General features: G+C 47.5%; 2 protein-coding genes across 4 annotated transcripts in view; both read left to right on the plus strand.

Moving 5' to 3' along the window:
* The window catches only part of IRAG1 (inositol 1,4,5-triphosphate receptor associated 1), a 148,021-nt gene extending 146,899 nt beyond the window's left edge, over positions 1-1,122 (plus strand). Inside the window, exon 20 of the mRNA XM_038764614.1 lies at positions 806-1,122. Coding sequence (XP_038620542.1) covers positions 806-1,049 — 244 coding nt within the window. The 3' untranslated portion in view covers positions 1,050-1,122. The remainder of the gene's footprint in view (positions 1-805) is intronic.
* Positions 1,123-7,170: 6,048 nt separating this feature from the next.
* LYVE1 (lymphatic vessel endothelial hyaluronan receptor 1) overlaps positions 7,171-12,062 on the plus strand; it is a 29,329-nt gene continuing 24,437 nt past the window's right edge. The window contains exon 1 of one of the 3 annotated variants that reach the window (XM_038764772.1): positions 7,171-7,412. In XM_038764772.1, the coding sequence (XP_038620700.1) occupies positions 7,328-7,412 (85 nt within the window). In that variant the 5' untranslated portion in view covers positions 7,171-7,327. Of the gene's footprint in view, positions 7,413-8,019; positions 8,068-8,259; positions 8,330-12,062 lie in introns of those variants that run through there. The other 2 variants (XM_038764773.1, XM_038764774.1) reach the window with 2 other exon arrangements.

Below are 12,062 nucleotides of genomic sequence, written 5' to 3' on the forward strand. Positions count from 1 at the left end.
TGGAGAAGGAGAGAAGGGAGGTGAGGTAGGAGGGGGTGGTGATGGACAGCCTTGAAGCTGAGGGTGAGGATTTTTTGTCTGATGCGCAGATTGATTGGTAGCCACTGGAGATTTTTGAGGAGGGGAGTGACATGCCCAGAGTGTTTCTGGACAAAGACGATCCAGGCAGCAGTGTGAACTATGGATTGAAGTGGGGAGAGACAGGAGGATGGGAGATCGGAGAGGGGGCTGATGCAGTAATCCAGACGGGATAGGATGAGAGCTTGAACGAGCAGGGTAGCGGTTTGGATGCAGAGGAAAGGGCGGATCTTGGCGATGTTGCGGAGGTGAGACCGGCAGGTTTTGGTGACGGATTGGATGTGAGGGGTGAACGAGAGAGTGGAGTCGAGGATGACACCAAGGTTGCGGGCTTGTGAGACGGGAAGGATGGTAGTGCTGTCAACAGTGCGGGAACTCATTTATTCACATGAGGGAACTGAGGCCCAGGGAAGTTAAGTGACACGCCCAAGGTCACACAGCCGACAAGTGGCGGAGCTGGGATTAGGACCCACGACCTCTGACTCCCAAGCCTGTGTGCTTTCCACTAAGCCACGCTGTTTCTCCACAAATCCAAGTGTGGTAGTAATAATAGTAGTAGGAGTACTTCTCCTGACTGGATTCCTACTGATGCCCTGTGCTAAACGCTTGGGAGGTACAACAGAAGGACGAGAGGGGTTCCATGCTCTGGGCTTGCCTGGCGTCCTTCGAGCGGAAGTTACCACGTGCTGGCCAAGATAAACTCCCCCACCCTGTTTTCATTCGGCAGCAAACTTGAAGAATTCCTGACTTCCCTGCAAATACTGTACCCCAAACTGTGCGAGCACTGGAATGTGGTTCGGATCGTGGCAGCGGCGCTCCTGGTTTTGGCAGTGGGGTTGAGTCTCTACAATTCCTCCGGCCCCTGTGGGGGACCGTCGGACACCCCGCCGGGGAAGGCCACCTGCTCTGCCGCCCAGCCTCACCCTTGGTGGAAGTCAGGGCTCCAGCACAAGCAGGGCACGGAGCAATAGTCGGACCCTCGCCCCGCGGCCCCCTCCCCGTGCCCCGGCTCGACGCGGCGGCCCACCCCTCACTTCCTCCGGATGCCCCGACCTCGGGGGGCTTGGGGATGGGGGGGCGTTGTGGGAGGGGGCTCTCTGGAAGGAGCTAATGAAGCACCACCTCCGGGGGACGTTACCCCAGGGGAGGTTGAGGCCGCAGTCCACTTCGCCCAGAGACCCCGAGCTGAGGGCGATCGTCGAGATGGTAATGATGATGATGGCATTTATTCAGTGCTTACTAGGTGCCCCGCACCATGCTAGGCTCTGGAATAGATACAAGATAACCAGGTTGGACACTGTTCTGTCCCGCGTGAGGCTCACTGTCTAAGAGAGAGGGAGAACATGATGATCCCCGTCTTCCAGATGAGGAAACGGAATCAGAGAGAAGTGACTTGTCCGAGGTCACCCGGCTGGCCGGAGGATGAGCCGGGATTAGAACAGGGGACTTGTGACGCCCAAAACTGTGTTCTTTCCACTAGGCCATGCTGACCACCCCTTTCCGCTTAACTCCAACAGCTGGTCGGAGGGGGCGAGGGGCAGCTGAGAAAAATACAGACTTGGCTGCCTTCTCGTTTGCCCCTTCTGAGCGTGGATGTCCCAAACGTTAGCAGACCCGTGAACACAGAAGGGTCCGATTCTGCCTTCTATTTCTGTCAGAATCAGATCCACACTTGGGCCCTGGAGTTGTTTGAAAGAGTAAACGATAATTCCACTGTTACCCAATGTTACCCACCCCCTCTGCCCCCCACCCCCTCCACGCCACCCTTGCTCTTCCCTGTCTTGACTTTATACTTAACGTTCTTTTTCGCACAAAAAAGGAGAGGTTTCTCATAGAAAAAAATACATATGCTGCACTTAACTAAAAGTTCCAAAGGAAATAGGGAATGGTGCATAAAGATATACACACACACACTCACACACTCTGTAAAATCAGTGGTATTTACTGAGCGCTTACTGTGCATGGAGCACTGTGACTAATCATTTGGGAGAGTATAGTACAACAGAGTTGGTATTCACACTCCTTTCGCACAAAGGGCTTTCAGTCTAGAGGTGGAGACCGACATTAATATACATTAGGGCTATGTAAAATGTGTCTGTTGATTGTCGTATTGTACGCTCCCAAGCACTTAGTACAGTGCATTTCGTGCGGCAGGTGCTCAATAAATACAATCGATTGAATGCATTGCTAGTTCTGTACTGGGGCCGGGGCTATGGAGGTGGGGGATTGTGAAGAGGTGTCTGTCTTGTGCGTGTGAAATGCCTCACTGCACCCGCTGAAAAGTATTTTCCTCATCAAGGGAAAGGAGCCGGTCAAGTGCATTGAACCCAGCATCGAAACTGGTTTCTTATTTCTTCCAGTCACTGAAAATATGACTCCTTCAGATTCACTCTTTGCAACTGGCTTTTAATTCGAGCTATTGGAAGAGCGGTGAATCGGACTCTGTCGGAGTATGTTTTTTTAATTGTATCGTCAAAGAATTAAGCTGGTTTGGTGGAGAAATTTCGTAGTGAATTGAGCCAATGGCTTGTTGGCTTGGCAGGGCCTTGGATTTGCAGCTGGGGAACCCTGGAAGTCACCCCAAAAGAATGCCTGTCACGGGGCAGTCAGCCGGCAGGGCGTTTCTGACCTGGAGTGACCCGAGCAGATCTGAGAAACAGCCTTTTCCAGTGAGGAAGAAGAGATGGTGGAGAGGTGGGAGGAAGGGGAGGAAACTCAGAATTGCAGTGTCAGCTGGAGGGGAGGCAGTGATAAGGAGCAGCCTGTATTCTCTGAGTCTCTGCCCCCTTTAAACCAAGAAACCCAGCAGCATCAGAAAAATAAGCACTTTGGGTTGCTCATCGTAAATTTGTCGTTATCCCAGTGAGTCGATCGCATTTACTGAGCACTTATCGCGTCCAGAGCACTGTACTAAGTGCTTCGGAGAGGATAATGCAATGATAAACGGACACATTCCCTGCCCGCAACGAGCTTTCCTTTCCCATTTCACAGCAAGATTTTTTTTTTTCTCGTGGCAGAAATAAATGTCTGGACAGGTGATGTCGATTCCAGATCTCGTGACCAGCCTGGAGGTAGCCATCCACTTCAGCGGCCCCCAGGGCCTAAAGCAAAGTGGGTCGGCTTGTACTGGCCTTCTGGTCTAGAGGCTGGGGCAGCTGGAAAGGGAACCGAGACTAATAATAATACTGGCATTTATTAAGCGCTTATTATGTGTCGAGCACTGTATTAAGCGCTGGGGGAGATACGAGGTAATTAGGAGGTCTAAGTAGGAGGGAGAAGTGGTATCGAACCCCCATTTTGCACACAAGAGAACTGAGGCACAGAGAAGTAAAGTGACTTGCCTAAAGTCACACAGCAGACAAGCGGCGGAGCGGGAATTAGAACCCATGTCCTCCGAATCCCAAGCCCGTGCTCTTTCCGCCAGGCCACGCTTCTTCTCCAGTCAGAAAGGTGAAGGATGTACCATAAGGTGAGAGGGGGGAGATAGGGACAGGGCTAAGAAGATAAGCGCTTAGTACAGTGCTCTGCACACAGTAAGCACTTAATAAATACGGTTGAATGAGTGAATTTCAGACGAACCGGGGGTTCGGTCAAATAGCCTTGTAGGCGGAGGCAGCTCCAGGGTGGGAATTTGTGCTTGGCTACCGAACTAGATTGTAACAATAATTGTGGCATTTGTTAAGCCCTTACTATGTGCCAAGCACTGGGTTCGGTACACTCAGATCAGACACAGTCCCCCTCTCTCATGAGGGTCACAATCTACAGGGGAGGGACAACAGGTGTTGAATCCCCATTTTACAGATGAGGTAACTGAGATCCAGAGAAATGCAGTGACTCACCCAAGGTCACCCTGCAGAACTGGGATTAGAAACCAGGTCCCCTGATTCCAAGGACTGGGCTCTTTCCAAAGGGGCAAATCGCTTCTCGGGTCAAAGTTTCTGAAAAGACAAACGTTTGTTGCCCAAAGAGAGAGGCCGGTGGCACCAGCCAGGGGGGATCGTTGCGCCGTGATTGGTAGCATCGTCCTGAAGTGCAATATTTATTTTTCTGCTTTGACAAAACACATGTTCCTTGTTTCTCATGCACAGCACTGATCTTTTGAGTAGAGACAATTGAAAAAGCGGGGCACTATTTTGGAGTAGCATACTATTTAATTCCTAATGTTGTAAAACCTTGCACAGCCGTGCCAGTATTGTACTGTATAGTATCACCTACTTGAGTTTGGAAATAAAAATTCAGTTTCAAAATCCCACCTCAGCTTCATTATTAGGTCTTTGCCATCCACCGCCTGGCCCCCTGATTCTGGAGTTTGGGCTCTTTAGGCAAAATGTTTTTTGATTTTTTTTGTGTGTGTGTGGGGGGGGGGGTGGCATTTGTTAAGCAATTGCTATGTATCAAACAACTAAGCACTGGGGTAGCACAAGTTAATTAGGTCAGACACAGTCCCTGTCCCTCATGGAGCTCACAGTCCAAGTAGGAGGGAGAACAGGAATCCCCTTTTTACAGTTGAAGAAACTGAGGCACAGAGAAGTTAAGTAACTTTCCCCCTCTGTGCCCTGCCCTCCCTCCTTTCCCTTTGCTCCCCTGATTTAAGCCCAATCCCTCCGTGACTTCCAGCCCAGTGGTCTGGTCTGTTATTCATTCAATTCACTCAGTCGTATTTATTGAACATTTACTGGGTGCGGAACACTGTACTAAGCTCTTGGGAGAGTACACTGTCACAGTAAAAGGACACATTCCTCTCCCACAGTGAGCTTACTGTCTAGAGGACAGCTTCTTGTTCCATATTTGACTGCCAGTGTTACGTGGGAGCTCAGGTTTGGGAGTGTGGGGAAAATCATTTGGTTTGTGGCATTTGCTAAGCCCTTACCATGTGCCAAGAACTGGGTTCGATACACTCAGATCAGACACAGTCCCCCTCTCTCATGAGGGTCACAATCTACAGGGGAGGGAGAACAGGTATTGAATCCCCATTTTACAGATGAGGTAACCGAGATCCAGAGAAATGAAGTGACTCACCCAAGGTAACCCTGCAGAGCTGGGATTAGAAACCAGATCCTCTGATTCTGAGGACTGGGCTCTTTCCACCGGGCCAAGATGCTTCTCAGGTGGTATTTGTTAAGCGTTTACTATGAGCCAGGCACTGTTCTAAGTGCTGGGAGCCTTCATTAGTGCCAGGAGGTGCTCAGGACAACCCTGGGACAGGAGAAAGACCAAGCGGAAAACCCCAGTGACCCACCAAATTACCAAGGATCAGAAAACCTTTTAATACACCAGCTCTAAACTGATTTTCCCCTCTCAGGATCACACCAGGAGAGTTTTCAGTCCTCTACCAGCCTCGGCTATGGGAGGGAGAGTCAAGCAGAGACATGCCCATTCCATTTCTAGTAGAGAGTGGAAGGAAATCTGCTACAAGTCAAAACTCCCCTGTGCTGGGCAGGAGCAGCACGGGAGAGAGTCGAGGGCGGAGACTTGAGTTTACTGCATGGAAGAAGGAAATTGTAAACCACTTCCATATTTTTACCAAGAAAACTCCACAGCTGTACTACCAGAACGATTGCAGATGGAGAGCGGGGCGTTCTGGGACAGACGTTACCGAGGAATCGCTATGGGTCAGAGACAACTCGACGGCATAAAACTAGACAAGACAAGCCTAATTTTTCCTCAGACCGCCAATGCCTTAGAGCTGAAAACAGCTGTTGAAGTCAGCGAGCCTCCAGAACCTCGACCCGAAGGCCACGGCTTCTGATGGAATGGAGTCGAAGCTCAGGTGTTCTAGTAAGAATCACAATAATCGTGGTCTTTGTTAAGCACTTGCTATGTGCCCAGCACTGTACCAAGCCCTGGGGTTGATACGAGATCATCAGTCAAACATCATCCTTGGCCAACATTCATTCAATCGTATTTATTGAGCGCTTACTGTGTGCAGAGCACTGTACGAAACGCTTGGGAAGTACAAGTCGGCAACATATAGAGACGGTCCCTATCCAACAACGGGCTCACAGTCCAACATGGGGTTCCTAGTCTGAAGGGGAAAGAGAACAGGTATTGAATTCCCAGTCAATGGTATTTATTGAGCACTCACCGTATGCAAGAACACTGTACTAAGCACCTGGGAGCATACAATATTACAGATTTGGTAGACATATTCCCTGCCCACAGCAAAGCAGTGTGACCCAGTGGATAGAGCACGGATCTGGAATTCAGAAGGACTGGTTTTCTAATCCCAGCTCCCCAACTTTCCTGCTGTGGGACCTTGGGCAAGTTACTTCACTTCTCTGGGCCTCAGTTACTTCATTTGTAAAATAGGGATTAAGACTGTGAGCCCCATGTGGGACAGGGACTGTGTCCAACCTGATCAGCTTGCATCTTTCCAGCGCTCAGAACAGCGCTTAGCACATAGTAAGCACTTAACAAATACCATTATTACTGTTATCATTACCCCCGCTCTTAGTACAGCTCCTGGCCCATAGCAAGCGCTTGACAGTCCTCTAGACTGTAAGCTTGTTGTGGGCAGGGAATGTGAATATTTATTGTTGTACTCTCCTGAGTGTTTTATACAGTGCTCTGCACACAGTAAGCGCTCAATTAATACTATTGACTAATTGATAAGTAAGCTCATTCTGGGCAGAGAATGGGTCTTTTTAATGTTATATTGTCCTCTCCCAAGAGCTTAGTATAGTGCTTTGCACACAGTAAGTGCTCAATAAATAGGAATGACTGATTAACAAATACCAGAAAAAAACACACACAAAACAAGCTTTACAGATGGAAAAACTGAGACCCAAAGAAGTTAAACGACCTACCCAAAGTTCTAACCCATCACAGCCCACGGGAGGGACGCTAGCGATAGCTACGCCGATGAGCTAGATGGGAAGCACGGTGGGGGGATAAGGACGTCGTGGTGAAGGGGGTCTCCAGTCCCCAACCTCCTGCTAGGGACTGCTCTCTGAGTCAGCAGGAGCTGAGTTTTCCAGCCTCCCAGCCGGCCAGTCCCCGGAGAGGATGGGGGGAAGCGACTGGGGGAGACGTCACTCATTTCCCCTGCTGGTAGCCTTGACAAGTGGAGAGCTGGAGAATACAATTGACACCCTGGAGGAAGTTGTTCACCGACCGCTCGGGATGGTCTGAGGCCACAGCTCTCAGAACGGCAGTTCCTCCAGTAAATCCCGAGAGCCAGCGGCCAGAGCCCGTGTCCAGACACGGAGGCCAGAACCAGCCACTGTCCGTCCTCTGCCCCGCGGCGACCATGGCCAAACACCCTGGCTTTGCCCTGATTTTTTTCTCACTCTGGATGCTGAGGTTCCTGACTCAAGCTTCTTTTCAGATCAAAGGTAAGTTTTGTTTAACCGTTTCTTCTTTCGAAGGGTCAGTTCCTACCAAATTCTCCTCCTTGGCTTTGTCTTGATTTTTTTCTCACTCTGGACGCTGAGGTTCCTGACTCAAGCTTCTTTTCAGATCAAAGGTAAGTTTTGTTTAACCGTTTCTTCTTTCGAAGGGTCAGTTCCTACCAAATTCTCCTCCTTGGCTTTGCCCTGATTTTTCTCTCTCTCTGGGCGCTGAGGTTCCTGACTCAAGCTTCTTTTCAGATCAAAGGTAAGTTTTGTTTAACCGTTTCTTCTTTCGAAGGGTCAGTTCCTACCAAATTCTCCTCCTTGGCTTTGTCCTGATTTTTTTCTCACTCTGGACGCTGAGGTTCCTGACTCAAGCTTCTTTTCAGATCAAAGGTAAGTTTTGTTTAACCGTTTCTTCTTTCGAAGGGTCAGTTCCTACCAAATTCTCCTCCTTGGCTTTGCCCTGATTTTTCTCTCACTCTGGGCGCTGAGGTTCCTGACTCAAGCTTCTTTTCAGATTGAAGGTAAGTTTTGTTTAACCGTTTCTTCTTTCGAAGTGTCAGTTCCTACCAAATTCTCCTCCTTGGCTTTGCCCTGATTTTTTTCTCACTCTGGATGCTGAGGTTCCTGACTCAAGCTTCTTTTCAGATCAAAGGTAAGTTTAGTTTAACCGTTTCTTCTTTCAAAGGGTCAGTTCCTACCAAATTCTCCTCCTTGGCTTTGTCCTGATTTTTTTCTCACTCTGGACGCTGAGGTTCCTGACTCAAGCTTCTTTTCAGATCGAAGGTAAGTTTTGTTTAACCGTTTCTTCTTTCGAAGGGTCAGTTCCTACCAAATTCTCCTCCTTGGCTTTGCCCTGATTTTTTTCTCACTCTGGATGCTGAGGTTCCTGACTCAAGCTTCTTTTCAGATCAGAGGTAAGTTTTGTTTAACCGTTTCTTCTTTCAAAGGGTCAGTTCCTACCAAATTCTCCTCCTTGGCTTTGTCCTGATTTTTTTCTCACTCTGGACGCTGAGGTTCCTGACTCAAGCTTCTTTTCTAATCAAAGGTGAGTTTTGTTTAACCGTTTCTCCTTTCGAAGCATCAGTTCCTACCAAATTCTCCTCATTCCACCAAATTCTCCTCTGAGGGGAGAGGCATTTGCAGTTCCCCTGCAGTCGCCTTCATGGAAATGAAAATAGGTCAGAGAGTCCACACCTGACCACAGCACTAGACAACCTAGTGTCCTTACCTTTTCTTCAATTTAGGGGTGGTGATTGGAGGTTTCTAAGTTCCGAAACAAAATCTAGACTCTTTTCAGTAATTACTGAAAAGGAGAAACAGTGAGTCTCGATGGAGAGAAAACACTTGTGTGAGTGAGTAACTCTCACTAAACATTTCATTCGTTCATTCAATCATATTTATTGAGTGTTTACTGTGCGCAGAGCACTATACTAAGTGCTTAGGAGAGTACAATATAACAATCAACAGATGCATTCCTGGTTTGATCTGTAGAATTCCACTTGGAGATGCCCCAGGGTACTGCAGTGATTTATTTCCATGGCACGGAGTGTGTCTACCAATTCTGTTCTATGGTTGTATTCATTCATTCAGTTGTTTTTATTGAGGGCTTACTGTGTGCAGAGCACTCTACTAAGTGCTTAGGAGAGCACAATACAACAATAAACAGACGCAATTCCTGCCCACAACGAGCATACAGTCTTGATTGTATTTATTGAGTGCTGTGTGCAGAGCATGGTACTAAGCACCTGGAAGAGTACAATATCACAATAAATGGACATTCCCTGCCTGCAATGAGCTTACGGTCCAGAGTTTACAGTCCAGTCATTTATACAAATGAAGAAATTACAGATAATCGCTGTAGGGCTGGGAAGGGGGATGAATCAAGGGAGCGAGTGAGGGCGTTGCAGAAGGGAGTGGGAGAAGAGGAGAGGAAAGGAGGGCTTAGTCAGGGAAGGCTTCTTGGAGGAGACGGACATTCGATAAGGCTTTGGGGGGTGGGGGGAGCCTCCCAGCTCCTCCTACGGGAAGACCCACGGCATGGGTACCCAGTGGGCAGTTTCAGGCCAGACTCCCTGTTACAGGTGACTGGCAAAATGTTTCTTTTAATGCCATCTTTGATGAAATTGAACATTTGACATTTGATATTCACCCCACCCCCAGCCCCGCAGCACTTGTGTACATATCGTGAAATTCTATATTATATAATTTGTATATTTAGTTGTATTTGTATCTATGCATTATTTATTTATTCATATTAACGTCTGTCTTCCCCTCTGGACCGTAAACTCATTAGGGGCGGGGAACCTGTCTGTTCATTCTGTTGTACTCTCCCAAGTGCACATAGTAATCGCTCAATAGCTACCATTTATTGTTCAATTAATTGAATATTAGTATTAGGTGGAAAGCTCTGTAATCAAATTTCCCCGTTACCCTCAAAACCCCCCATGTGGAACAGGTACTGTGTCTACTCTGATTATCTTGTGTCTAACCTAGTACTTAATAACGGTGCTTGGCATAAAACAAAGACTATTGCTATTATTTGTACTGTTACTCGTTATGGGCAGGGCATGCATCTGCTAATTCTGTTGTATTGTGCTCTCCTAAGCGCTTAGTAAGTGCTCTGCACATAGTAAGAGCTCAATAAATGCTATTAATTGACTGATATTACTATTATACCCTCTTAGGATTATATACCATTACTACAATGATGATGATGATGATGATAATTGGTCAGCTTAACCAATAGCAACAGTGTCTCTCTGAGCAACCTACTCAATTCCCTTCACTTTTTATCCTAAGGTAGAACGCTTAGCGGAGAGTGGCCCCCTGATTCCGAGCATCATTTGCTCTAAATGGCCGTTTCAATTCCCTCTTCAACAGAAACTGCTCCCTCTGGGAATCACCCCATTGAGGGGACTGCCTGTTCTTTCTCCACTTGGAGAAGCAGCCCCACATTCCTATCTTCCGAAAATAATTATTGTAATATTTGTCGTATCCACCCCAGCGCTTAGAACGGTGTTTGACACATAGTGAGTTCTTAACAAATACCATTTAAAAACTATGCGCTAAGCACAATCAGATCAGATGCAGTCCCTTTTCCATGTGGCATTCACAGTCTAAGAAGGAGGCAGAACAGGCAGTGTGGCTCAGTGGTAAGAACTCGGGCTTGGAAGTCTAGGGTTCTAATCCCAGCTCCACCACTTGTCAGCTGTGTGACTTTGGGCAAGTCACTTAGCTTCTCTGTGCCTCAGTTCCCTCATCTGTAAAATGGGGATTAAGACTGTGGGCCCCACGTGGGACAACCTTGATTACCTTGTATCCCCCCCAGCACTTAGAACAGTGCTGGGCACATAGTAAGTGCTTAACAAATACCCCCACCATACCTCCTTCCCCTCCCCACAGCACCTGTACATATGTATATATGTTTGTACATATTTGTTACTTTATGTATTTTACTTATACATATTTATTCTATTCATTTTATTTGGTTTATATGTTTTGTTTTGTTGTCTGTCTCCCCCTTCTAGATTGTGAGTCCGCTGTTGGGTAGGAACCGTCTCTATATGTTGCAAACTTGTACTTCCCAAGCGCTTAGTATAGTGCTCTGCACACAGTAAGCGCTCAATAAATACGATTGAATGAATAAATGAATGAACATTATTATTATTATTGAATCCCCGTTTTACAGATGAGGAATCTGAGATATAGAGCAGGCAAATGACTTGCCCAAGGTCACAGAGAAGACAAATGGCAGCAGGATTAGAACCAAAGTCCTCTGACTCTCGGGCCCACGCTCTTTCCATTCGACCATGCTACTTCCCGAGTGCTTAGTACAGTCCTCTGCGTACAGTAGGTGCTCCAGAAATATAAGTGATTGATTCCTTGGAATAGATTTGGGGCAAGAAGGTTTCCTCCGTACTCTCCAGCGGTTTTGTAAACTTCCCAACAGCCCTGGAAGCAGCCTGAACAGAAGCTTCTAGGCTCATATTCCTAGGAAAAAAACCAAGAACAGCCAGGAATGTGGCTCGTTTTTGTTACACCTGCTTCTCAGAAAGGAAGCCCCTCTCATTACCCAGTCTACACCTGATGGGACAATTCCCATTTTACAGACTTGGAGTCGCAGAGCTGGAAGACATGCCTTGAAGTCCCCTGCCTCCGGACAGGGAAAGGGTAAGCAGCTTGGCTCAGTGGAAAGAGCAAGGGCTTTGGAGTCAGAGGTCATGGGTTCAAATCCCAGCTCCACCGCTTGTCAGCTGTGTGACTTTGGGCAAGACACTTAACTTCTCTAAGCCTCAATTCTCTCATCTGTAAAATGGGGATTAAGACGGTGAGCCCCCCGTGGGACAACCTGATCACCTTGTAACCTGCCCAGTGCTTAGAACAGTGCTTTGCACATAGTAAGTGCTTAATAAATGCTATTATTATTATTATTATTATTATTATTATTATTATTTTGTCTCTCCTCGCCCAAAGGCCTCTAGGATTGGGAACCACACACTCTCCCTTGAGAGCTCCCCTCTCATATTTAATCACCCCAAATAACACAAAATTCTTCCCTTCGTCTAACTGAACTCTTTCTTGCTGCAATTCAAGCCCATCTCCTTTGGTGGAAACCTCTGGAGATCTGGAAAAAAAAGCTGGTCTGCT

Source organism: Tachyglossus aculeatus, chromosome 22 (genome assembly GCF_015852505.1).
Source record: "Tachyglossus aculeatus isolate mTacAcu1 chromosome 22, mTacAcu1.pri, whole genome shotgun sequence".
NCBI classification, from domain to species: Eukaryota; Metazoa; Chordata; class Mammalia; order Monotremata; family Tachyglossidae; genus Tachyglossus; species Tachyglossus aculeatus.